The sequence below is a fragment of the Semicossyphus pulcher genome, unplaced genomic scaffold (genome assembly GCF_022749685.1).
Source record: "Semicossyphus pulcher isolate SPU_LCO1_2020_fin unplaced genomic scaffold, fSemPul1.0.p SCAF_9, whole genome shotgun sequence".
Classification (NCBI taxonomy): Eukaryota; Metazoa; Chordata; class Actinopteri; order Labriformes; family Labridae; genus Semicossyphus; species Semicossyphus pulcher.
This window is the reverse complement of record NW_027211770.1, coordinates 7,632,688-7,660,069: the sequence shown is the minus strand read 5'-3', so window position 1 is coordinate 7,660,069 and position 27,382 is coordinate 7,632,688. Positions and strand designations below refer to the sequence as shown.

Below are 27,382 nucleotides of genomic sequence, written 5' to 3'. Positions count from 1 at the left end.
CGAGGGATGACAGCGGTCTGTCAATGCAGGTTAAACAGCACCTCAGTGTCAGACATTATAATGGTGTCATTATAACAAGACTAGTGTCTGTGCTTGCATGCCATTATAAGATTCAGCAATGCTTCTAGCTTCTTCACAGTTGAACACGCTGATGATTAAGAAGTGTAATTTTTTCCCGTTCCCCATTTTAGTTTAGCATGTTAGCATGCTAATATTTAATAACAGGAACTAAACATTATAGCTTAGGCTAATACTGATTTTAAAGTGATAATCTCAAAGATTTTCATTAACACAATGGTGATTGAGCCTACGGGCCACTGATGAAAGCCTTTGCGTTCGCAGTATTACAGACTGGGTGTCTGTGGCGACTTTCACAGAAAAAAACCCCACAAGCAGCGCCCAGTTAATGATGCGTTTTTCATCACCTAGCAGTGGTTGGTCTGCCAGAGAGGATAGGCGGACACTGCAGTCTCTGCAAGTGTTGCGAGTAAACAGTAATCTACTATGGCTGAACAAACAAAGAAAAGATCGATGACTACACAAATAAGTGAAAATCCAAAGAAAAAGAAACAAAGTCTGAAAAGGAAGGCGTCCGTCAGCGAGGAAAATCAAGAGTTACAACCGGAGCCAGCCGTGGACGTCACACATGCGACACTGTCTGGATTTCTGGGAAGTGTGCTCCCGCAATTACTGTTTATCGCCATAGGTGCCGCCAAAGACAACAAAACTGAAATGTTCAAGATTAGTACTTTAACTTAATGTGAATGTCCTCTTACCTGTCAGTGTGGAGCCTTGAACTTACGTCCATATTTAACAATTCCATACCTCCTTATTTACACTAAATGCTAACATTCAGCACTAGTCGACTTATTTTTGTGAGTTGTGTGTGTAGCAAGTCTGACAGGAGACCAGAGTTCATGTTCTGTTGAAGACCTACAATACACATTTTTACTCATGGTGACCATGAAGTTTCTCCTACTTTGACCAAGTGTATAAGTTGACAAACCTAACCATACATCTGTTTATTAATTTATTTGCCATAATGTCATTCATTTCTCACTTTAACCATTGGTTACGAATTGTAAATTTGGTTAAGTAAGAATACAAAAATATCTATCAGTGGATGTAAAAATTATGTTGTTATTGATCGCAATATGGACCGTTTATTGCCATAGGTGCCGCCAAAGAGAACGAAACTGAGATCTTCGAGATTATCACTTTAAAGGTTTGACCTAAATACCCACAAATATTAACTTTAATGGGGGGCAAGGGAGAAATCTTCTGGCCAGCACATATGTCCAGACGAAATTGAATGGCAAAAGTGATATTTCAGTTTGTTTTACAATCAGAGAAACTCAGATTTTATATAAATTCCATCTGTCGTGATACATCTACCACAAAATTCCAGGTACTGTTGTAAAATGCACTCATCAGGCAGGAGACTCATTACCGAAGTTGTTCACCTCAAGAGTTATGAATCAAATCTTTTTATTAAAACCTGTGTGGACTTATACAGCAGGTAAACAATCTGCCATACCTTCTGGATTGTTGAGCTTTTTTTCCTCTTCTTATAACATGAAGTCACTCAATGAGAAAAAACAGTGAGAAACAAAGGAGCTTTCTGTGATTCATTTTTGGAAAACTTAAAAGTGCAAAATGACAAAAGCAGACAGAGAATGCAGCTTTTCTCAGTGGAACAGACTGGAAAAGAGCATTTCCCCCCAAAAAACACTAATAGTTTGTTGAGTCCCTTAAAATAATCAACTGCTTTCTATTAAACTCTTAAACTGGATCATGCATTAATTAGTGATTTCATCATTCAGTGTGAACAGAATCAGCACTTTAGACGCCAAGCCTTCACTGTAACATTCGGTTTGAAAAAGTGCCTCCCTCACCTTCACCCGAGTCCTTAAACAGACATCGTAGACCTGAGGCATTATTCTATCATGTCTGCACATTTAATTTATAAGGGCCTTTCTTCACCTGGCAATGTTTCCATGACAACTCCTTTCCTATCCTCACTGTTGCCCATTCCTCCACCACTGGCTGGTTATTTCACTGTAACAATGCATAACCTTAACATTGGCTGTCAACCTCACATTTACACGTGTGAAAGAAGCAAGAATTTAAAGTGTATCTGCATATCAGCCAAAGTAACTGGTCTGAGGTCCCACTGCGAAAGTGCTGCATCTTTTATAAAGACAGCATCTGTTCAGCGAGTGTATCAACTATTTAAGAGCAGAGAAACTTTCCCCTCCCCTGAAGAAGAAAAAAAAAAATCAATGCTGTGATCACAAGATATTTTCTTTGAATATCGCACGCTGACACAGGAGGAGATTAAATGGCAGATGAGTAGCCATGTGATTACCATAGGAACCCACAGCTAACTAGTCTATGGTCATTTAATCATAGTCATATTGAAAATCTTCCGCCTTCTTTTTAATGCTTATTTCCAGTGTACTACGGCTGCACAGCACAGGGAGATCATGAAACATCAAGCAACATTCATTAGAAAAAAAAAATCTGTTTTCATACAATGAAAGACATAAATATAAAAACACAATAATTAAGCAAACCAAGGGACGTCACTGGTGAACAGTGAAGCATAAAATTAATCATAAATAAGACAAAAAAAGGAATTGTACTCCCTATTTGAGTCTCAAAGGGTAGCACAGGTACCTGTTTATTTACAAATGCTCCTGGAGAAAAAACAAAGTCGAACATTTTTCTAAGCTACCCGACAGATCGAATCAAAATCTACATGGCGTCTTCAAATGCTGCAGCTAACCATTTACGTAAGATGAACCGGATAGTACGCATACAGTTCTCCCTTGAAGTCAAATGACTTAGCAACAATAACAGAATTTAGACCAGGTGTGATGTTCGCCCTCAAGAATAATGCACTTCACACTGCTGCAGCTGGAAAAGTGACTAATATGGCTGCTGGTGGAAACAGGGTGGAGAAGGAGGACAGTTTGCTAACAGATAAGTAGCATGGGGTTGGTTTGATGACTTTAAAGACAGAATAACAAATGATTAAGAGTCTTTGCCCCCCCCTCATCCCTTTGGCTCAACATTGAGCATTTCTAAAATGTTACGAGAGCTTGACTGCAATCTTCTGCTCCTTCTTCATCATCCTCTGAACCTCTTTTTCCATCTTCTTCCTTTGCTGCTCCATGGAGCGCTTTTCTCTCTCAGCCATCTTCTGTTGTCTGGTAAATGAAGGCAAGACAAACACACGATTGCAAGCAATGTCATTACAGTGCACATCAATGGAAGCTAGGTCAGCAGGGTGTGGGCAAAACAAAAACCTGTTCTTTGCTCTCATGTGATTATTTAATGGCTAACACTGCCACCTGCTGGCCATTGTGTGAAACTACACTGCTCAAATAAAAAACAAAGTGAGCTTGCAGTATAATTTTCAGTGTTTGTATGGTGGCCAGGGAGCCTATTTCAATTCATGCTTTGAACAAAATCCATCTTTCCATGAGAATTACAGTAGACATGCATATTTTACTGTCATATTACACTCATACTGATACTATACAAATGTTACATAATAGAAGCCACTTTTTCCATTTACAGCTTTATAATTACTAGTGCATTATTAGCGATGAACGCGGAACTGAAAAATTCTGCCAAACTAGAATTGCTGCAAATCTACTGTATGTACTGTACATGAGCACAGAAGCACTTTAGTTACCTGAGCACCTCCTCTGTCTCCCAGGCAGCATCAGATTCATCCTCCCAGGCATTAGTGTCTTCCTGCCAGTTGTCCATTTCTCCCAGTTCAGCCTGCACCAAAAGATTATATCTTTAGGGATGCTCTTTGACTACCACATTAAAGCTTTAATTTTCTTAATTTTGTCAAAACTCTTCAATAATCACTAATCTAGCTAAGTAATTATTCCTAAACTCCAAAGGCTGAAACGACTGCAAAATCTAATGTACAAGCATCAAAGAAAGAAAGGTTAGCAGTCCCATTTAGAGAGCCTGTTGCATCATTATTCTGCCTCACTGTTCTAAAAGGTAAGAAGACAGAACTGGGGGGTAATGCCATTCTCCTCTGAACCCTAGGTCACCAAATGGCGAACCACGGTCAGGATCCGGACCCAGATGGCGGGTGTGTGAGAATACAAACACACATAGAGGAGCCAGCTGAGAGGAGAGTTACAGAGACATAGTGGGAGAAGTGAATCAGGGGAAAGTAGACATGGCATGCTCTAAAATGACAAAAGTAGAGAATGAAAACAGAGCGTTTAGACTCGTTACGTGACCGTGGCCATACTTCAACGTGGACACTGTCTGACTCTGCCTGTCTGTCATGTTAACTGAGACTTCAGGCGGCAGTTAAGTTCAAACACTTCACTGATAAACCTGAGTTACACAGAGCTACTTGTTTGTTGTTTAAAAAATAAATAAAATTAATTAAAAATAAAAATTTGTTTTTAGTTATATAAAGACACTTCCATCACAAACTGGAGCATAAAAAATAACCAGAATACAGGAAATAAATGTTTTGACACTCAAAATTGTTAATTATTATTATTAATAACTGCAACACAAGTTAGACATTATGATGTTCCGTACCTTTGCTTGAGAAAAATGTCTCTAACTGGACCTCTGTCAATTTTAATTGAACACCCCTGCTCTAAGCCGTCAGCAGGGGGAGTAACAGAGCTGAATTGAGCTCTGTGTAAAAGGGCAGTGGGCAGGACAGGGCTCTGTCTGTGTGTTTGGTGTGCGTGGCAGACGCTGTTGTTTTTACCCTTTTTCTCCTGAATTGTGGTCATCATATCTAACATCACACACTGGTACAGCAATACGTCAGCGTTGTTAGGCATGGTGTAAAAGTGCAAAGTGGTGTAATGGGGGGCCTTATTTATGTCATCTTATACCTCATTTTATACTGTACTGTTTCATACTGCTGAAATGTTGCTGCTATTAACCACTCATGTCACTTTATGCCATACCATGTCACTTTAGATTGTCACTTTTGTATACCAGTTGTTTACACCTCTTATTGTATTTATTCTATTTGTATTTACCTTCTTGCTATTTTGTATTTGAGTTGTTACAACAGCTGAATTTCCCCTCTAGGGATCAACAAAGAATTATCTTATCTTACTGCAGACCTGTTTAAAAAGGGCTGTGATTGGCCTTCTACTGTACACCTGTACCACTTTCTAATTTCACAAGCTATTTCCACATAAAAAATCACATCTACATCTCTGATCCCTTGAATGTGTACTGTATATTACACATCAAGAACGCTTGATTTGTCATCTACTGTGGCCTTAAAGATATCAGTAAAAGATGTGAGAATAAATAATTATTTTATTGCACTTCTATTCAAATTCTGCCTTTAACAGCTTAAACAACAGTCTTTACAAGCCTTACAAGTTACAGCACGTTTTACTAACCTATACTGTATAACCTTTATAGTCTACATATATGAGATAAAGGCTGGGATGCCAACACATTCATCGGCTTCATCCTTGCTTTTTGGGTCGCAAATTGACGATTTTTCACACATACACCTCTAACATGAATGATCAAAATGTATGGCAGAGCTGCTTTCATTTGACAGCACTCAAAAGTAGGAACTCGGGCCTTCACAACAAAGAAGGTACACAACTAGAACTTACTGAAGGTGGGCTGAAGGTCATCATGTCCTGAGAGGCTGCCAGTCTGCTGGAGAAACCTGCTGAGCCATCAGGTATAGGATAGTTCAAAGGCTCCCTCTTCTTTGGCACTATCTGCAACATGGAAATCAGAGAGACTGAGGCTAACACTTAAACTAAGGCACTTTGTGACGCATATGAATCCCATATTATTATAATATAACACATTATATAATACAGATATAGTAGTTCTAATATTAAAATTTTAAAAAATCAAGCACGTGATAATGTTATTTATAGTCCATTATTCTTGTTTACATTATGTCATGCATTTCCATTCATTTATGTATGTACATTAATCATAAGCATCACAAGTACTCTATTACCCAGAATGACAGGCAAAGGTTGAGGACAGAAGAATCGCAATCATTCAACTGATATTCCTTTAACACTGGTCTGGAGATGTATTGTCTGGCATTTTACTTATTTAAACAGATATTTAAATAAAGCTTCGATAAACAAAGTTATGGTCAAACCTGTTGAAAATGATAAAATGGTAAATGGACTGCTGACCACTGAGCCGCCAATTTATCTGTCTATAGATGTTGTTAACGATACATCCTCATTTTGAGAAAGTTGTCAGTTGCTATTTAATCCAGACACACATAGGGTTGCACCGATCAAAATTTTTAGGGTCGATACCGATTTTAATAGTGAGATCTGCCGATCACCGATTTAAAGGCATTTTTCCAACATTTCTACAGAGGGAGAAATTAATACATCATGACCTTAGTGTTTACTGTTCAGAACAATTAAGTGTGCTGCACATATGTAGACCATTAACGCAAATAAACAAATATATACGCTGAAACCTGTAGGCTCTGCGAACATATTACACAACAAGTAAATGGGGCTCTCTGTATCAACTGTGTCCACAAGCGACAGCTCTGAAACACTTAGCCTAACAATGTTAAGGATAACGATTGCAAAAATATAGAAATTGATAATAAAACCTAAACACATAAAAACGTGACAGCGGAGAAGTATTCTGTTTATCCAGTTAAAAAACGTCTAGTCTTAAGAACAAATGAACCCATTCTCTACAAACAGTTTAACCAACAGCAATAAGTGCAAACAAGGAACTTTAACAATTTTAACAACAGGCTCACATGCGTATTAATGTCTACAGTGGGTGATTTTATCTAGTTGTACTTCCTTCAATGACGGATTTATTTTTAACAATGATGGATAAACATCCTTCGGTTTAATAAATTAGAAAATTGAGCGCGATCTAGTCATTTGAAGTCATTCACAGCCCAGTCCCATTGTTTGAGAATGTGAATACATTTATTTTTTATAGTGTGTTAAACGGAATGCCATCTTTGGAGCACGTCTGACTGTGATCACTGCGGGTCACAGAGCGGTGACGCTTCACCTCTGGAGCAGGAGGAGAGCATGCTGCAGGATTTCCTCCTGGTGAAGCCAGTGCTTGCATCCGTTGAGTGAATCTTGCTAACTTCTAATCACTTCCCTGGGATAAATACTGCCTGACTTCTAAACTTTGGCTGAAGTGGCGCTGGTGATTCCAGCAGAGCGCGGGTTCAGCCTCAGAACATGAGACATTTTCTGTCCGAGGTAAAGACTGAAAACCAAATGACAATTGCAGCCATCCTCCCTGATTACGCACAAGTTTATTTGCCTTCACTGTCACTGCGGAAAAAAACATTAATCTGCTTGGTGTGTTGCGTGAATGGTGCTCAAAAGTTTTACGTCACACGATCGGTTAGAGTGATCGGGACTTCAAAAGGTGATCGGCCGATCACCAAGCCCCTAATTACAGCCCAAATCGGCCGATTTTGATTGGCGTCGGATCATTTCCTGGCAGAAAACTGCATTGCTAGAAAGCCTACCACTACTTCCAGTGTTTGTGATCAGCTACGGCAAAAACATCAAGTAGCAGTGAAATTGATGTTATCTATAAAGACTGCACACATTATATTTCCCTCAATGTCTGAGTATACATTTAATTTAAAGGTATAATAAGTACGATTTTCCTAGAAAAATAAAATATAGACTTTTACAAATAAAATATAATATAAATCACTTATGGGCCTCTGTACATGTGTGTTGGTGAGTGTGTGTGCAGACCCTTGTGAGACCCTTCTCTCTGCATCTATTCTGTTGTTTTGCTTTGCACGGGACGTTTTCAGGAGGGGCGCTGTTGTGGTTCCCTGAGCCAATCACAGCGTACAGGTGAGTGTGAGAGTGCTTTAAATTAGCAACTGGGCCCCATTCAGACCGGCGAACATGGCGAAAGAGCGATGCAGAGTTGGCCTTCTTTCTGTTGGACAGGTAGGTGCCTCAAACCGGGTAGGATAAGCTAATCGGCGGTTAGCATGCTAGCGCAAAGGTAACCGTGATGTTGTTGGTGTTAGCTGGGCGGGGTCGGCGTGTTCTCGCACAAGAGAGTGAGAGTGAGCTTCTGGTGACGAAGAGCCCAGGAGGAGGGGCCCAGTTTGAATGTGTTGTTGACAAAATGCAAGGAAAAATCCTGCTTATTATACCTTTGACATTTAATCATTTTTAAACTACAATGCAATGTCAGAGAGACATGTTGCGCATTTCACTAACTTAGAAATTATCTATTCAGGACAAGTTTATCATCTGTTTTGCAGCCAATTGATTATGCTGAATCAGCTATACTGTCTGCAAACATACCTTCTGTGTTTTCCTGATGGTGGGGGTCATGTCTTTGAAGTAGTCGGGCTCTTCATCTACATCATTGGGTGAAGGGGAAACGTTCCCGTTTCCTCCTTCAATCTTTATACTCGTAGGAGCATCTTCATCCCAAGAGCTCCATTCCTCAATCTCTGGCTGTGCAGACATGACAATTAAAAAAAAATGTTGAAGAGCAGATGTTTGTGTAGCTTTAATTTTTTTTGCATATACATTCAAGTTTAGAATTATAGTCCAACGATTACAGATGTAATTTGCATGTCAAACACTTAACGTTACACTCTGAACTTCTCATGGGAAATGCTGTTAATTGACTCAATACCAACCTGTTTTGGTACCGAAAAATCCACGGTTGTCGGGAGGGTTATTTGATCACCACTGAGCTTGCGGCCTCTTCCGCTCCTACAATGCAATATCATAAAATTAGTGATCCACTGACAGGGTTTAATTTTTGTGCATTACCGATGCACAGTTATTTATTTTTCTTCCTTCTCCAGCCATGAAAGTCCCTTTGTAATACAAGCTATCTTCTTTGAATTGACAACATTTTTGTATTGCTACATTCCAGTGCTAATTGAGCCTGCACACATCAACAATGATCTAGTTTATCATGATCCACAAAAAAATAATATAAACAGTAAATGGACTGTACTTATATAGCGCTTTTCTAGTCTTCCGACCACCCATTCACACACTAATGGCAGGGGCCTAAGTGCCAATCTCCAATCAGGATAACAGCTATTTGGTGGTGGATCAAAAATGTAAACAACAATTACCTTTATATGCTGTGCATTTTTGTTACATAAGGGTTTTTCCACCATTTACGTTAATAAGAAAATACGCATGTATGAATCAGGTGTAATGGACATTACATTTTTTTTGAGTGTTCAGTTGTACTCACCTGCATATCAATCTTTTAAAGAAAGAAAGTAAGCTGGCTAGACATGTGCAGATCTTGAAAAGACGGAACTGAGTGACGGCCATGATGATTTTGAGCTTGTGGGAAAGGAAAGAGAAAACATTAGCATTTGTATTTTAATGTAGATGTGACTCTTGTTTTGCTACAGAGCATGAGGATGTGTAGTAAACCCTGTCTCCAGTAGACCTGTATTTATGGAGGCATAACATTGAGAATAGCTGGCCAGGTGTCAGCCGGTACAGAGAAAGAGTTCCTGCGTGTGATAACATCAGATCAGTCATATTATTAATTATAATTCCAAGAGTCGTGACACTGGCCTGTTAGTAAAATGCAACCTTGCAAGTGTAGTTTGTTGCAAATGTTGACATTTCATGCAATGAATACAACTAGACAGCTACACATGCAATAATATTGGCAGATGTATACCTTTGTTAAACAACCTTTAGGGAATTTTCACTGCAACACAAGCGAAGGTGTAACACAAGTCCAAATTAACGCAATTAAACTGTGTCTTTACACCAGAATTTCTCGCGTCTTATAGTTATTATAAAAAAGATACTAACCTTGCAAAATGTCAATAGACCGTATGCAAAGCAGCTGCTTTCTTCTTGTATGGCAGCAGAGACAGGTTCATTTATGTGCTAACCGCAGCTTGCTAGCTTAGCCCACAGGAAAACATGATATTTCTGAATCCTTTAAATGTATGCTTAGGACGACACATTGGCAGCGACAAATTATATCGTTGTCATGTCAAAATCAAGCATGTAACAGCTGTACACACCGATGTGGTTTCATGACAAAACTCCTTAATATGTGTCGTCTCTCATCTCTGTCCCATGGCTGCCATCTTTGATCTGGGAGGAGCAGGAACAGGGAAGTGCAGCGTGGTCCTGCTGCGTTCACGTAACCTCGGAAATTGAGGGAGGAACAACCCCTGTTATTCCCATACGCTAATTCCCGATTATAAACTATTCAATTTAGATATTTAACATACATAAATATGTATTTATATTCAGTTTTTGGTCTAAACGAACTACCACGAGACATGCAAGTGGGAATGCCTAAATGTGCACATTTGCACATTAACAACCTATACACTGTAATTGTACATTTACAACTCTGAAGACTGTATGGTACATTAACACCTCTACCTCCCTGTAATGTTTATTTACATTTCAGATAAAAGTTAGTTTTATATTTTAGATTTACTTGAGTAGGTTTACTTTTCAGATATATGTTAGTTTATATTTTAGATTAATATAGTTTAGGTTATTATTTATTATTGCTGTTAGAATTCCTGGATGTATAAATTCCTTTCTTCTAGTGTTAGGGTTATTTTTACTCTGTATTTATTTTCTCCAGTGCTGCATTCGCTTTGATAACCTGCTGCTGTAACACCACAATTTCCCAGTTTTAGACCGACTTGTTCTATTTTTATTGTCACCATGATAGTGTTTTCTAGTTTTTCAGCTTTCAAAAATATCATGTATTATTATACTTTCAGAAATCAGGCCAAGTATTAGTCGGTTAGAGTTTTGAGACAGTGCCAACAGAGATAAAACCTTAAGAAGAGGAAAATCTACGCCCCCTAGGTAAAATTAGCCTAGTTTACAGGCTATATGAAGGTGATTTTGTTCTCGTATAGCTTGATTTCTCTTTGCAAATGATGGGGGTTTCAAGAAAAAACTAAACGGTTTAAACCTTAAACCAGACACACCGTGTTGTGTGGAGAAAAATAAAACCTAGAGAATAAAAATAAACCATAATGTATCAGAACGCATCTTAGTCAATTTATAGATTAACAGATCTGTTATCATTATTTCATTACCATTACAAATACCACTATTATCATTACGCGTCTGCACCGCAAGGAATAACCATGTCGTCATCACAAACCGTCCAATCAAAACATGACTTGGGCGGAAGTGGGATATTTGAAAACTGGCAGTTGAACTCGAGCCCTCTTCCTGCCGTATACGAGAAAAGGGATTAATAACAACCCAAACACGGTAAGAACCTATTTATACTTATATTTGTCCTAAATGTTATTAAATGCCCCTTTATACATTTTTAACCACAGGGGAACCACTTTTCCCATTAAATAATCGTTGACAATACGGCAAGCTAACATGTCAGCTAGCTAACTAAGCTAAGCTAACTCAGATTGTAAACACGAAAGAACATACTTTTAATTATGTACAGTAATCTTTCCTGAAAGACAGGAAAGAAGTCGTGTTACATATCATTAATGCTTTATGCTTACGAAGTAAAGGCTTATTAAATGTTAAATCTATAAACGGCCAACGGCGATCTTTGTGTGCATGTCTATTAAAGATAACACGCCCAACCTTATCTGGGCTAACGTAATGTATATACTCTTCAATTTCAGATGGAAGAAGAGGAGCATACCGACAGAAAGCAGCAGCTTGCCATGCTTTATCAAAAGCTCAACAAAATTAAAAAGTATCTCAATGAAGGTAATTGTATGCCCAGTAGTCATGCCACTGTAATATCCAGATAAGTCAATGTCCTTATGCTTCCTTAAATAATAATAATAATGATGGCACTGTGGACTTGTTTCAGATGACACGGACAATATTAACCAGGTCATTGGCTCAAATTCCCCTGAATCATGCCACTCATATTTGACGGACTTGGAGAAGAAAGGGGACCCTCAGCTGGATCGTAACCTCCTCATCAGACTCATTGACTTTTACACCAGAGTGTTTTCCAATATGCCACTGGGGAAACACTGTCAGAATGAGAGCTATGCCAGGATGTTAGTCAGATTTGCACAGCTAAAAGCGTAAGTATCCAGAGTTATTACTTTGATCATTCAAAGATCATTGCCCTCTTTCTAGAGATTCTGTGTTCATCATTAGATTTAGTATACCGTTTATAAAAAATATATTGATTTACTTTTCAAATACCTAATGGGTTTGTACTTAGACTGTTGTTCCTGTTTATTCTTATTAGAATCCAAGATGTAAACGAGGCAGAATCCAACTTCAACGTGGCGAGATCTCACAGCCAGAATTTTGCATTTGTTCACATTGCACATGCACAGTTTGAACATTCTCAAGGTACAGATATCTACTATTTTGTTGTTCTTATACATCTTAACTCTAATTAAGTTTTATCTGGGGTAAGTCAGTGTCTGCTTTATCGTCTTATCAGGCAACACGAAAAGAGGCATTTACATATTGCAGAATGCTATTGAACTGGGTGCCAAACCAAAGGAACTGCTCGAGGCTGCCTTGCAAAGCTTGGTGACAGGAAAAACAAAGCTCTTCAGTTTGGAGGAAAAGGAAAACGTATCACGTGAGTATAATCTTGTTAAATTTAACAGTTAAAATGCTTGACTGATCAGAAAAGTTTACTGTTACATTACAGTTTTATCATATGATATTGTCACTTTTATTGTTTCTTTTTGTTGTGTTTTCTTTCTACCAGTTTTGTCAAACAGTAATGTGCACAGTTCTGTCAGAAAAGGCTCGGAATTACAGAAAGTTAGCCGAATTTCAGATGGGACAGGCGAGCTCCAGCTTTCAAGCATTTTTGGTTCAGGGTAAGAAAAAAAGACATTTTTAGTGTATAATAAGGCCTCTGTTTGATCTTGAGGAATGCAACAGTGTATTTTGATCTGTGGTCTACAGGACAGAGCCTCCTGGTGGATCATCAGATGACCAGCTACCAGGCTGGAGATCCAGTTCCCAACGCAAGAGAGCAGTAGGCATGGTGAGTTAAAATTGTATCCAAATATAACGTGAACTACAGTATATATCAAATAGATTTTGAAGTTATAAAGTTGTGTCCTGATCTTATCTATTCCAGCCTGTGAGAGTTCCCATAGTGCCTTTCTCTATCCCAGAAAAGGATGATGATGATGATAACTACATTTATGAGAAACCCTCAAAGAGAAATGATGCGTCAGTCCACAACAGATTGTCTAGGTAACATTTTTCTTAAATGTGTTTCAGTGTGTCTTGCGGAGAACTGTATCAAAACTTTGTTGTTTTAATATCCCATTGTATTGAAATCATGTTGGAAATGCTTTCTAAAACTAATAATAGTTTAACATGACTTAAACTGTCATCCTGCTTAGTCCCTTGTGCTGCCATGGCTGCATGTTTGGACACAATACTTAAAATAATAAACATATTACCAACATCATCCTCCTGACTAAGTAAACATAACATGAGCACACATAATGTTAATGAAAAGATCCATGATAAACTATCAACTCACTAATTCAAGCTAAGGAAAACCTTACCAAAAAATATATTACAACCTAAACAGAAGTCATGACAATAGTGTATGTCGCCACAGATACCCAGTCCATAATAATACTAGGTACTGCAAATGCAAAGGCTTACATCAGTGGGCCATAGGCTCAATCAGCATTGTGTTACCTCATTCGCTTTATACTTTTAGTATAGTGCTATACTTTGCATACAAATTCTTAAATATTGTAATTAAATGTTTGATAATTAGTTATAAGTGTTGTAACTTAATATGTTTAATTTTATCTCAGGCAAACATCTGGTTCAAACGTGAACCCAGTATTTGGGCTGTCATCCTCAAAGAAGAATAGCGTTAATAGAGATCTCCAAGTGAGTATAAAACACTACTGCAGTTTGATTTAAGACAGAAACACTTATTATTATTATTAGTCCTCTTCTTATTATTAGTGCTTTATCAAAGATGTTGAATTTAAGTGACAATCCCTGTGTTCTCAGCCACCAGCTGTCAGCCCTGAACATTGCTCTTGGGAGGACCAGGCATCTGTGGACTCCACCACCACACTCCTTCACACACATGACACAAGGGACATCTCGAGAATGGAAGGTACTGTATAGCTCTGATAAATGCACAGAACACCCTGTGGTTTTGGTGCTATGAACTTTTTTGATGGCATTTATTTGTTCCCGACAGATGTAACGTACAACTTTGACCAGGTCGTCAATACAAATTCCCCTGAGTCGTGTTGGACATATTTAATGAACCTGGAGAAAAGAGGCAACCCTCACACAGACATCAACCTCCTCAATAAACTCAAAGACTGTTATTCCAAAATCTTCTCCAGGCTGCCAATAAGACAATTCAGCAAAAACGCCACCTATGCCAGAATACTGGTCAGATACGCAGAACTCAAGGGGTAAGTGTGGACAAGAGTACTTTCTTCATTACAGTCTTGGAACTTTGTGGTGTTTGGGTAAAAAGGGGGTGTTTAAAGGCAGGTGTGATTCATGTTTGGCCTAGCAGGAAGACAATAACTGGATTGTAGTGATTAAAACAGCATGATCTTTAAATGAAAATGTTAATGACAAAAAGTGAAGGGTTAAGTGCTGTTTTACTGGAAGCTCAGCAGCCTGTAATCTATAAATATATATTCACAATTTCACACTGATCTTGGCAAACTTTTTTTTATCCTTACAACATGACGCTCTGAACGCTCATATGTCAATGAGAATTTCTTACTCTTACAGACAGGAGTCAAATGATATTGAATTATTGCCATTTTGAAGTGTTGTGTTACTGTTGTTGAGTGACTAGAAAGGTGCATCTGTATGACATTTATTAAATGTTGTCTCCTACATAAAAAAGCCTGGATATAATGACTGCCAATTCTTGCTCTGTAGATTAAAATCAGTGCATAAAGCCCTTCAACATGAATTTTAATCTTTGAACTTTTTTAAATCTTTGGATTTTTAATTGAAATTCTTTTTCTTCTGTTTTGCTTTGTAGGATTGAAGACCCAGATGAAGCCCAAGACCACTTTATAGTTGCAAGATCAAACTGTAAAGGCTTCGCCTTTGTCCACATAGCGCATGCACAGTTTGAGGTTTCCCAAGGTACAGTGGATTTGGTTTTATTTTAGTTTCCAGTAGTCCGATATATGCAATAGACCGACGAAGACCAAATGCACGCATTAAAACATTTATAGATGCATAATTTCTATTTACACAACCAGATTTTAGTGTGGGAAGTGTTCTGGTATCCATTTGTGGTACGTTTCTAGTCCGAGTAGTATTGACTAATCATGTATCAGCAGGCTGCGGCGTATGCAGGACAAACAGTCTGTGTGGAAAGCAAAAGCAGGCAGAACGTCATCATCAGTCATCTGACAACAATTTAGCTTCTTATTAATCTCTATCAGATCAGAAAAGACATGCATGTTAGTTCAGCTAACAATCCGTTCTTGATCCAAAAATTCAACTTGAGACAAATTCGCTTGACGCTGTGTCATGAAAGCTGTTCAGCCTTTAGATTTCCTGACTTCCTCGAATGCACCAGTAATCAATCTGACCTAAATTCAACAAACCTTTTACAAATCTGCATCATGATGCTTTAATTTCAGCAAACGTAAAACCCGTTAATTACAAGTGAATTGCAAGAAAAGCGGTTTGTTATTAGGATTAATACTGCTTTCATAAGCCACAGTGCAGCTTCTGTGTAACTTACGATTTACAGTGGAACCAAGCCTCAACAGAAACAGATGAACAGTGCTCCTCAGGTGCATAATTCATCAAATACATGCAGCTCTACTTCTTGCATGAATAGCGAGTGGACATTTTCCCAATACTTACAATATCTAACTTATGTTAAGTAGGTGAAGGGGATACTTTCCTGGTTAGACTTTGTGTAAAATATTAAGTGAATTTTTCTTCCTCCTTTCCTTTTTAGGCAATGTCATGAAAGCAACTTCAATTCTGCACAAGGCCCAAGCGTTAAATGCAAGGCCAGCAGAGCTCCTGGAGATGGCCATGTGCAACCTAAAGGGTGGGGAGAAACGGCTTGTGCCTGACAGGGAGGAGGAACACTCCACAGGTACAGATTCAGTGAAGAGCCTTTCAGAAAGCACAGACTCGGACATGGTAACTGAAATGTTTGTTCTGCTTTTATTTAATTAGATATGCAAACAGATGTTCCAGTAAGTGGGTCTACTTGTGGGGGAAACCACGATCTGCAGCTTCCTGCTCGGGTTCCTGTGAACCGGTCAGTAGAACAGCCGAAACCTGCCAGCAAGGAGCCCATAACAGAGTGGAAGATGCCAGCGCTCGTCAACCGGCATGTTTCTCCAGAGGTCTGGTGACATTCTTTAATCTACTACTATTTTGTCCAAAGCATTAAGAGCAACCGTTTTAAATGTTTCCTAAAAATTGTTTTTGTGGAATCTTCAATCAGTAATTTCCTAAGCTGTTTTGAAGTTTCTGCTTCCATCTGTTACCCTGTTTTGTTTTGTATACCCTCTCTTGCTGGCAGATTTAGGCATTAATAACTACCTTTTGTCAGCAAAATTACAGTTTACAAAGTGAGGGGATATCTATATATATCCATTAGCTGATTATATTAGCTCCCCTTTTCTGATATATTGATTCTTTTGATTTATTACCCTTTCAAAATAATTTATCAACAAGATTAAGATTTAGTCGCAAAACCTAACCAGTTATTTCCTTCTCAGGATAAACGCAAAACACCTCCTGACCCCAGAGCTGTTCCTCGTGTGCTGGAGTCACTCCCCACTCCATCCCTCCAGCTTCCATCCAGACTGAACCCACAAACAGTCTGTCAGACACCAAACAGCTACAGAAACCCACCTGCTTACAGGTATTAACTTGACTTTGATATCTGCTGACCTGGAACAGAATCAGTATCTGTTTCTCATTTATCATATGTGTGTCATACAATTTCTCTCATTAACGCTTACTCCATCTTTCTCCCTCTCAGCTTTGTCACTCCTGTTGGAAAAAGAGGGCCTGAAGTGTCCTCCTCTGCAGTGGCAGCACACAGGGCTCGACCCGTCCAGCAGCCATTTACACCACTAAACCAAGCAGCTTGTTTCCAGACTCCACAGGCACAGCAGGTACTTTTAATGTTTTCTTATATAGAACATCCATATTTTAAACTCTGAATAGATATTACAACTGTAATAAACACAAACACCCATCATAACTGGTAAGGCTACAATAACATTACAGGGTCAAGGACAGTCAGTAAGAGACTTCCAATTAATCTGAAAAACTTTTTGTGCGGTGCCTTTAACCATCTTGTTACTGACATAAAAGTGTCGGCGCACCACATCACCATGTGAAGTGAATTATTTTATTTTCATAAATTAGTACTGATAAGTTACAGAGATGGATACATTATCCTTTATTATCTATGCATGTAGAAAACAAAGAAGCTTGTTTAGTGGTAAAAGATGCATAAAGTCCCTTTTCTGTTTTCAATGACTTGCACAAGGAATCATTCTAAACATGCTAAACATTTATTAAATCTCCTTTTAGGGTTCCTTTTCTGCGTTGTCAAATGAGTCTCTTACCATCAAGGGCAAGCAGTTCTTCATACTAAAGATGATTGGACGTGGTGGATCCAGCAAGGTAAAACATTAACAGAGAGTTCATATTGTGACTCAGCATACATTCACTTTTTCTTTGTTGTCATTTGCAGCTATAAAGAATCATTGTTCTGTTTCTTTTAGGTCTACCAGGTCCTTGATCACAAAAAGCAGCTGTTTGCTGTGAAATACGTCGACCTCGAGGAGGCTGATGCTCAGACGGTAGAGAGTTACAAAAATGAGATTGAGCATCTGAACCACTTGCAGCAGTACAGTGATCAAATTATCAAGCTCTATGATTAGTAAGTACATGACCGGAAGGATTCACCTCGAAACTGTGTTCTCTTAAAGATGAGATTTTATTTGTTTGAGTGTTGTAGCAGCTCATTACTGCTGCACAGAATAATGGTTGTATATGTGTTTGCAGTGAAATAACAAACAGCTACATCTACATGTTGATGGAGTGTGGAAACTTGGATCTGAACACTTGGTTGCGAAATCGCAAATCTGTAAATCCACTGGAGAGGAAGTTCTACTGGAAGAACATGCTCGAGGCCGTCCAGACCATCCACAAACATGGTACTTTTTCTTTGAGTGTTGTAGGCACACTAAAATCATGTGAATGTCTAGCCAGATTCTAAATATAAATGTCATTGTTTCTCGTCTGCAGGAATTGTCCACAGTGACTTGAAGCCAGCAAACTTTGTTATCGTGAATGCTTCCTTGAAGTTGATCGACTTTGGCATCGCAAACAGAATCCAACCAGATGTAACGAGCATCATGAAGGATTCACAAGTATGATTTTTGTCAATTATGAACATTCAATAAATGAACACACTAAGTCTTACATGTAGTGTAAACAAGCAGCCATGGTGTTTTGATTTAATGCACTTAGCTAGCAAACAAATTAAGTTTACGTGTAAACGCTCTTCAGCATTGAAAACCATCATCTTCACTTTGTGCAACTGCTCAATGTCAGTTCTCATCCCACGGAGACAGTGTGAGAGTTTCATTAAGGAAAGAAGACTCACTGTGCATGCAAAATACATACGCTCACTGGTGTTCTATAAATATATGACATTTTGTAAAAAGAGAAAACAGATGCAGCTTTTAACGTAGTAAAGCTGGATGAGATGTACACTGGAAAGTGCTCTCGAGTAATACATGGCTGTTTGTCAAATGCAGGTTGGAACCTTGAACTATATGCCTCCTGAAGCCATCAAAGACACTTCATCCCAGCATGGAAAAGCACGCTCTAAGGTACTCCAAATAACTAAATTATACACACAAAGCATTATTTTCTGATTAATCACATCAGTGAAAAAATATCATTTACCGTGTTATGTTTTTCCCCTCCGAAGATCAGCCCAAAAGGTGACGTGTGGTCCCTTGGATGTATCCTGTACTGTATGACTTACAGGAAAACACCTTTCCAAAGCATCACCAATCAGATTGCAAAGCTGCACGCCATCATCGATCCTTCCCATAAGATTGAATTTCCTGACATCTCAGAGAAGGATTTGCTGGATGTGTTGAAGGTGAGAGGCCACAACTAAACTATACTTGTGTAGACATGTCTTACAGTATATGTATTTACTGTTTACATAAGAGGCGAGTCAGTCAGTGTCCTTAACAATTGTATTGGTTTTATCTGTTTCTATGATAGTCTGATTGTTAGAAATTATTCACGAGCCAATTATTTAGCATTTATTGCTTGAACCTTTATGTCAATGCACTCGTACATCGTCGACATTTTCATGCTATCGGCAGAAAATACATTTCTACGACCTGTTAATATTTGGTAAAAATATTATATATAGAATAATGATTTGAAGAAGTGTATTATTTTGGGTAAGAACTGCAGGTCAGTTATTTAGATTTTTGTTAAATTTTTATCAGCTTTGTATCAGCCTAATCAGTACTTACTTGAGTTTTTGTGTCTGTTTGTGTGTTATAAAACTGTAAGAAATTAAGCAGAAGGGCAATAAAATGCCTTTTAAAGACATACAGTACACACAAAAGTTTAAGAGGAAGCAGACCGCCATGGTTCCTGCTTAAATGTTGACATTTCAATAAGGATTAAACATATACTGAGACTATATTCTGACCTACAGATACCTCCAGTATGTTAAAGACCAGCTCCAGTCATGTTTTAAGACATGTGAAATACAAATAATACATTTTCTAATAAATACTAATAAATTAGTTGCCATAGGTTGCACATAATAATATGCATAGCGTCACCCCGTCCTTTAAAGCGATCGGCTCCTTAGGTTTGTGACGTCTCAAACCTGCCAATCTGAAAACGTGTTGTTCAGCCTGTCCTTGGTACACTGCAGTTTAAAAGCAGACAGGCCCAGCCATGGAGATGACTGCTGATGTTGTCCTTGATATGTCTTGTAGCGCATGAAGAACACCACATGGAGAGGTTTACTTGATTTTCACTGGAGGGGGCCTTTAACTAAATATAACTAAATAGAAATATATATTTTGTTATATAAGTCGAGAAATTAAAACAAAGGCTAACTGTTGTTGACGTTTTTAAATATGAACAAGTTGTTTTTATTATGTGCTTGTTCCAGAGATGCTTGGTGCGAAACCCCAGAGAGAGAATTTCTATTGCAGAGCTGCTGGAGCATCCATACCTGCAGCTGAAGCCACAGGCATCACCTGAACCAGGTACTCACACAAACGCATATACACGGAAGCACAGTCATCAGTACCATGTCTGTGTACTTGGAGGCCACCTCTGTTGTGCACCCTTTAACACCGACTTGTTCACAATTCACCTGTTTCAGAACGTCCATGTAACGGGGACCTCCAGAAGATCCTAACAGACCTCGCAGCCCTCCAGTCTCCAAACAGCATCATCAGAGCAGCTAATGTAAGTTTACTAAAACCGGTGTTGGTGGAACTTTCTCTCCATTCATGAGTTTCTCAGCTTCTAACTCTAATTTCTGTTTTTCACAGAACCTGGCAAAAATGTGCAGCAGCGGCAGGAAGTTGGATGTGGCTGAGTGTGCAAAGTCAACCTAACTGTCCTGAAACAAGTGTTGTGAATACGTCTTTGTTCTTTTTTTGCCCCTCTTAAACACTTCTGTTTAGTAACAATATTTTCTGTTTTAACTAGTAGAACTAACACATCTATATTTTTATGTTTGTTTCCTAGAAACAACTATCATTATATTGCCTTATTGTAACAGATACCCTCTGATAATAAATGTAGGCTAGTCAAATAAACATAATGTACCCTTGGTAGTTGTTTTATTTGTCCAAGCTGATCTAATGGATAGGTAACAAACACGTTATACTACTTTAACACGGTTCTTTGTGAGAGGAGAAAGGCTTGACATGTGTGCTAAATGAAAATACCAAAACACATCGCGGTAAGATAAAATGCAAGTGCTGTTTTTATGCTTATTTAAACCTTCTCCATGGTCGCAAACAATATGTGTATTGTTCTCTTGTGATCATACTACAGGGAGATAAAATGCCTAATAACTGTTAGAGGTACATGATGCTGTTCGGGATAATGTTTTAAAGAACTGACAGGTGCAAATAGTAAAGAGCTTCTAAATGGGACAGTATTTCAATTTTGGATCATTGAGGAATATCCTCTCATTTTGGACTTATTGGAGAATAGCACCATCTTGTGCCCTGCTGGTGTTACTACAACACGTCATCAGTGTAAAATAATCTTCAAAATCCTTTTTTTTTTTCCAAACTCAGAAATAAATTATGTTAATTATTAAGCATATGGTATGTACACCAAAATAATAAATATGATGGTGTGAATTCAGCTAAACTTGCAGCCCAAGGCTGGTTGATGATGATTATATCTGTATTTTAAATGTCATGTCAAATATCTCCATGACGCTGTGCCTAGGACTTGGGTAAGGGTGGCTAGATAAGAATCTGAACAGGTTAATTATCCATAACTACATTTATTATGATACAACAATAGATTAAATAATATTTACATAAGACTAATTACCCTCCCACAATCTCTTCTCTCCTCTCTTTGAATTATAAATAGCAGACAGGAGGCAGTTGCTCACAAACATCAGAACGCCACCTCCTTTTCTTTCTTACACCTCTTTTTTCTTTCTTTAAGACAAATGGAAGAAGAAGGCTCATATTTAGCAGAAGCCGGTTATTCTGATGACTAATGCATCATAATCTTAGTTCTGATAACATTACAATTGTTTAGTATTTACCTTTCACACTAGGGAGTTCACCTATTGCCCCTCCTTATCCTCTTCTGTAAAGAAAAGAGCAGAGGAGCAGAATTGCTTGTTGGCCTGTATGAACAAATGTGCTTTTGGTGTGAACAGGGCAGGCTACTGCTCACATGAGAATTAACGCTTCGCAGCACTTTTCAGCACTTCAGTCTGAACATGCTGTCAGTGCAGTAGGTTTTACAGTCTGAGCTGTAACCTTGACATCCTACTATGTGAGGTAGGTTACAAAGCAATAGTAACAGTAGTTGTACTGACATAATATTTTAATCTTAACCAGGGTTTGGTTTCACCATGCACTGTTGCACATTACAACTTTCTGCGTACTGGTGCCCTTTTTATTTTTATTTTTTTGCCCCTGCCCCTCGAAGAGTCTGAATATGCCTCTGGGAGATATTGTGTTTCTGGATAAAATGAATTTAAAAATTGTAAATCTCAAGACAAATGACTTACAGACTTACAGAGCAAATAAGAAATACAAAACCACAATTTAAAGCTGTAAGAAGGCTTACTTTTCTATCTTATAAGTGGAAGTGCAATGCTTCAGTGTTTGTTATAGATGTACCGTATATGCTATCGGTGATGAATACCCTTCAAGAATATATGTAAAGAAGTTTTATTACAAATCCTGCTTCTTAATGGAGGCCTCTGGAGGGGTCAAGTGCAATAATACCTCAAATCAATCAAGTGTGCCAGGATTGGAAAATTGATAACAGGACTTGAACACTTTTGCAATCAATTGTTGAAAAACTGATGCAGACTGAAGAATTGCTGTTTGTGGATGGTGCGACTTTAGCCACCTGACTTGTACGCAACGTAGCCTATACAAAATCAGTACCACGCACACCGCCCTCCTTTTTGACCAATCACATATTTTTCTGGTCGGTGAGGCTGGCATGGAGATAAAGAAACAAGAGTTCTCACTCTGACACAATTTCCGGGTACAATAGCGAGCCGACGTTCCTGATTCGATTTCTCTTTTTTATCGGCCCGTCAACGAGACAAGAGGTTATCTCACCATAATACAACCTCAATGGGATTTAATATTATATGCTCTTCAACTGTGAACACAGAGGCATATTACTAAATAAATTGTTTGAACCGCCATGGTTTATATTGTTGAATGCAAACAAAGTAATTGTTTTTATCTTAAACCGGTGCTAAAACATCACTAACAAGTACTGTGGCGAAATTAATTGAGGATACTGATAGAAAAACCTCATTATCATGTGTCTGGTTTAAGAAAGATATGCAATACAAAAGCGCAATACACAAAGTAACCCAGAAGTGGGCGGGATTAAGGCTACATACCAGGATAAAATCCAGTTTCTCTCCACCCAGTGGTGACATCCTCGCTTTAGTAGACGATCTTTACATTTCGATTCATTTTGCCCTTCCTGGTTAGCCAAAACAACAGTGATGGCGGCGGCTGCACGGTTCTTCATCCGAGGTGCACACTCGAAACTTTCTTTCTCCGGTGTTGGCACCGGGGCTCAAAGCTCTTATGGGGCGACTCTGCTTAAATTATCGCCGAGCTGCAACTCCAAAACAAAAACACAACGAAGACATGCAGCGCACTTTACCTACTACCCTGACCCCGAACCGACACAATTCGGTGAGTGGCACCTTAGCCGGCTGGCTAACCTTAGCTAACTTCTCAAGAACAACTTGGAATTTAACATAACTTAGCTGTTAAAAAAACACTCACTTACCAGCATTGTGAAAAGTGTCTAATTAGGAGATATGGAAGGGCTGTATTATCGCTATCTATTCTCTTGTCATGTTGAGTCTCAGTCTGTTCAAATGTATCGCTTTGCTGACATATTTAAAGCTCCTCTGTAGACATTGCTTTTAGATATAAAATAAAGAAATGATGTGCTGGGAATGTAACTGTTTGATTTGTATTTAAGACTACATAACTACGTTTAAAATGAACATCCCTTACCTCTCCCTCATGAATAAATTCTGAATTTATAACTATGCAAATGGTTTTTCAATTCAAAAGATTTAACTCTAAGACACTAGGGGCCTTATACCTTTTGATGCTACTCGTGGAAAAGAAGAGTATCAAACAGCTGACTTGTCTTTGTAAGAATTTGACATAACTTTTGTAAAGGGACTACTGCATACTAACGAGTCCTAAGCAGAAGTGAAGATTTTCTTTGAGTCCATCTTTATACATCATGGTGCTGAGAAGAACAACTCTTTATCTGGGACTAAAATGTGAAGGTCACACAAACAAGATCGCGTGTTGTTTGTTCGCAGACAAAATTAAAAACTGGCATCATTAGTAAAATACTAGACTACCTCCCCTTGAATCTTCATGTCCCATACTGTGCTGTTAAACGAGTTATACAGCTGCCTACGATAGGAACAATACAACGGGTAATGGTGTGTAAAAGAGACTGACACTTGGAACATAGCCACACAGATCACCAGTTAGTCACAAACTCTTTCGGACTTATCAATAACTCCCAAAGTTGAGTCATATTCTCATTTTCACTTTGGATCTTCTCATCATCAGTGTTGTTATCATGGATGTATGTGCTACATGTCATTCCCACAGCTACACATATAGGTAAGAGGCAGCCAGTACCATGCCGTTTTGTGAATGCTATGATACATTGGTAACTTCTGTGACTCCTTGTCATCTCAGCTACAAATTCTGCCCATCTCCGTCCAAGCAGCGCTTGAACATCATTCCAACTTTGCCGGCGGCGACTTTGATACACAGACTGAATGAGTAACACAATAAAGACCTAACCACCGTAACATCTATGCTTTAGTAGATCTCAGATGGGGTTGGGGTGTCGGGCCTAGGCAGATGGAAGCGATGGACACTGGGATGGAAATCATTGAACACCTCTGGTACCTTCCTGCAGTGGCTAACTTGGATCCACGTTGCTCTTTCAGCTATCGTCACAGCTGTCGCTATGGTTAGGAGGATCTGGAATACTCCCGTCTACCTCTTAGCTCGCCAGCTCTCCTGAAGTTCTTTACCACAACTCACTCGCCAATTATTATTATTTTTTTTTCTACATTTATTTTTTGGGTTCTTTGCCTTTTATTTGTAGGACAGCTGAAGAGAGACAGGACATGTGGGGAGTAGAGAGTGGGGAATGACATGCACCAAATGATTGGCAGACGGGGAGTCGAACCTACATCACTAATAGTCAACTGTGTGTGTGTTGCATTAGGGATAAAGCAGCTCCAAACTAGTTGCGATGTTACTAAAATCTCCTTGTGCTGAAGTGTGATTTCAGCAGACCAAAGATCTCCAGCAGATCAATGTGAAAACGTCCCTCTGTGCTTAAACTCTGCATGTACTGTACACCATTCTGCACGTTTTGAGCTCAAACTTCCATGTCAGCAAAGCGAGCACATTCTTGGGTTGAGGAGGACTTCAAAACTAAGTTAGATGATTTATAAACTGGATATTTGCTGCCCTTTGTGTGGTGTTAGGTTGGTTAGCTCCAGCTAAAACCAAAATCTCTTTGAAAATGTTAATGCTGCCATCACGAATGACCTCAACTACTAATCAGTAGAAAGTGACTAATTGAGTAACGTGCAATTAAAAGTTCTACTTAAAGTAATACATTTTAAAAAGCAAACTAAAGACCTACCGTTTCAGTCTGATTGTTTTTTTATTTTATTTTCTGTCTTTGTAAATCACTTTGTACTTCATTTTAGATTAAATAGATTTTAGATTTAGAAATAAAGTCTGATTGATTGTAACTCTGGATTGTATTTAACATGCTGGCTACAGACTTTTGCTTTTGTCTTTTCCTTTTTTAAAATGTTTTTTTTCTCCTTATCTTAAAACCTTTATAGGTCCTACCCAGAAGATGAACTTGTTCCAGTCAGTTACAAGTGCCTTGGACAACACCCTCGCCAGTGATCCAACAGCAGGTAGGAGGAACAGGAAGTCAATGATCACAGCTGATTTTTTAAATTAAAAGTCTGAACAGTTAACACTTTTAAATCTTAATTGTCATAATGCAGGGTTATAATAACACACTGGCTTTTAAAGTCTCAAACAAAATGTTGGAATATAAAAAAATGGAAGTATTTACAGAATAGATGTAAAACAGACAAACTACAAGCTGCTGTAGTAATACTTTGCAGTGAAAATCAACACAAGCGAAAAGTGTGTGTGTGTGTGGGGGGGGGGGGGGGGGACAGTCAACAAGGGTTTTTGCTATTCTTCAACAAGAACTGAAGAAGTAGCCTGCTAGCTATCATAGGTCTCAAGGCTAGTGTGTTCATCTTGCTTGGAAACAGCATCAGCAGATTAATTGTCTCTCTCATTGGCTTTTCAATTCCTGCTTGGAAAGTACTGAAGTACTGAAGTACTGTCGTAATCATCCAGATTTAAAATCCTAGAAATCTTAGATTTTTGATATTATCTGGAAGGCTCAGATTAATTTGTTTGAGCAGTACGATAGATTGAATATTGGATCTCTAAACCTCTCACATTACCAGAAAATGTGGGCTGAATAGCGGTACCACCTGAAAATGTGAAACACATGCAAAATATGAGAATGTCCCTTTAAAAGATATGGCCCCTTTAAGCTGCATCCTCAAATGAATAAGTTTTGGCTGTTTTCTGAGCCAAAGACGACCATGGGTAACTATAGTATGATAGTTTCCTATAGAAGAAACATTTCATGTAACCACCAACTGTGCTGTGTCTTTATCCGCAGTGATCTTTGGGGAGGACGTTGCCTTTGGTGGAGTGTTCCGATGCACGGTGGGCCTGAGAGACAAATATGGTAAGAATATTCCCCTTTGATTCTCTCCAATTACCAGCATCTACTGCTGAGTTTGCTTTTCAAAAGAATCAGCAAGTGTCAGCAACCTGCTCCCCTACCTGCACTTCATGAACCTGCCACTAGATGGCAGCAGAGGACTGTAAAGAATCTCCCCATCTTGTCTCTCGTAAGGTCAAGTTACTGCTCACTGTTCACCCAGAGGACCAGAAGGATCTGTTTGCACTTACTTGTCTTTTGTAGCAGGGTAGCTTTGCAAACCTGATACAGTAAGCTCATATAGTATGTCACTGCTGAATAACGAGTGCACTATTATGACTAGAATCACTTTTTACATCTAATCATTCATCAGGGAAATGTTGCTATGACAGTGTTTCTTGGCGTGTGAATTAAATTGCATTTCTTGCTAAATGTTCCAGTGTATGCCTCAAATGTGAATATAACAGGAAGTAAATTGGCTCTAAATTACATATGGCAGAAACTGATACTGCTCTGTTTTTTAATGGATTTAATCCTTTTATTAGGAAGCAATCAAAGCAGATATACGCTTTTTTACAGATTTTTTGGCATGTCATTTGGTAAGATTATATCATCCTGTGAAATTACTGATCCACAGCAGACACTTTATCTAGCCTCTATCCCATTAAGTTTTGATGTTGTAGCAGAGGCAGGATGCATATTAACAGGACCCTGAAGCAGCTGAATGGAATTTGGCCATCATTCATTTTAGCATTTCCACCTTTTGCTTCTTCTCC

The 27,382-nt window shown here is 38.6% G+C and overlaps 3 protein-coding genes across 4 annotated transcripts in view; 2 read left to right on the top strand and 1 right to left on the bottom strand.

The window, feature by feature from the left end:
• Positions 1-1,483: 1,483 nt before the first annotated feature.
• Positions 1,484-10,124, bottom strand: ebag9 (estrogen receptor binding site associated antigen 9). Of its 2 annotated transcripts, none has more exons than XM_069656262.1 (7): positions 10,061-10,124; positions 9,262-9,356; positions 8,687-8,762; positions 8,343-8,498; positions 5,649-5,759; positions 3,704-3,795; positions 1,484-3,212 (listed from the first exon to the last, which is right to left on the bottom strand). In XM_069656262.1, the coding sequence occupies exons 2-7, from the start codon at positions 9,342-9,344 to the stop codon at positions 3,095-3,097; spliced, it is 636 nt and encodes a 211-aa protein (XP_069512363.1). In that variant the 5' UTR covers positions 9,345-9,356; positions 10,061-10,124; the 3' UTR covers positions 1,484-3,094. The 2 variants fall into 2 exon arrangements, with proteins under 2 accessions (XP_069512363.1, XP_069512361.1); XM_069656260.1 differs by having other exon boundaries at positions 9,843-10,118.
• Positions 10,125-11,232: 1,108 nt separating this feature from the next.
• ttk (ttk protein kinase) lies at positions 11,233-20,855 on the top strand. The gene is made up of 25 exons (XM_069656597.1): positions 11,233-11,288; positions 11,669-11,756; positions 11,863-12,085; positions 12,256-12,362; positions 12,457-12,600; positions 12,733-12,847; positions 12,936-13,017; positions 13,114-13,232; positions 13,814-13,892; positions 14,019-14,127; positions 14,215-14,437; positions 15,028-15,134; positions 15,967-16,110; positions 16,194-16,366; positions 16,745-16,890; positions 17,011-17,146; positions 17,571-17,663; positions 17,765-17,922; positions 18,048-18,199; positions 18,291-18,415; positions 18,806-18,880; positions 18,982-19,158; positions 20,203-20,299; positions 20,419-20,504; positions 20,591-20,855. Exons 2-25 carry the CDS (start codon positions 11,669-11,671, stop codon positions 20,654-20,656), a joined length of 3,024 nt encoding a protein of 1,007 aa, XP_069512698.1. The 5' UTR covers positions 11,233-11,288; the 3' UTR covers positions 20,657-20,855.
• Positions 20,856-23,270: 2,415 nt separating this feature from the next.
• The window catches only part of bckdhb (branched chain keto acid dehydrogenase E1 subunit beta), a 58,279-nt gene continuing 54,167 nt past the window's right edge, over positions 23,271-27,382 (top strand). The window contains exons 1-3 of the mRNA XM_069656196.1: positions 23,271-23,473; positions 25,690-25,767; positions 26,562-26,630. Of these exons, the coding sequence (XP_069512297.1) occupies positions 23,278-23,473; positions 25,690-25,767; positions 26,562-26,630 (343 nt within the window). The 5' untranslated portion in view covers positions 23,271-23,277. The remainder of the gene's footprint in view (positions 23,474-25,689; positions 25,768-26,561; positions 26,631-27,382) is intronic.

Excerpts from the sequence above, each read along its gene's own strand:
- ttk (XM_069656597.1), top strand. The coding sequence starts at position 11,669 with ATGGAAGAAGAGGAGCATACCGACAGAAAGCAGCAGCTTGCCATGCTT. Across the intron at positions 17,923-18,047 it reads ATTATCAAGCTCTATGATTA|TGAAATAACAAACAGCTACA; the intron begins GTAAGTACATGA and ends ATGTGTTTGCAG. Across the intron at positions 18,881-18,981 it reads ATGGAAAAGCACGCTCTAAG|ATCAGCCCAAAAGGTGACGT; the intron begins GTACTCCAAATA and ends TCCCCTCCGAAG.
- ebag9 (XM_069656262.1), bottom strand. The coding sequence starts at position 9,344 with ATGGCCGTCACTCAGTTCCGTCTTTTCAAGATCTGCACATGTCTAGCC. Across the intron at positions 8,763-9,261 it reads TTTAAAAGATTGATATGCAG|GAGCGGAAGAGGCCGCAAGC; the intron begins GTGAGTACAACT and ends ATTGCATTGTAG. Across the intron at positions 5,760-8,342 it reads CCATCAGGAAAACACAGAAG|ATAGTGCCAAAGAAGAGGGA; the intron begins GTATGTTTGCAG and ends TCCATGTTGCAG.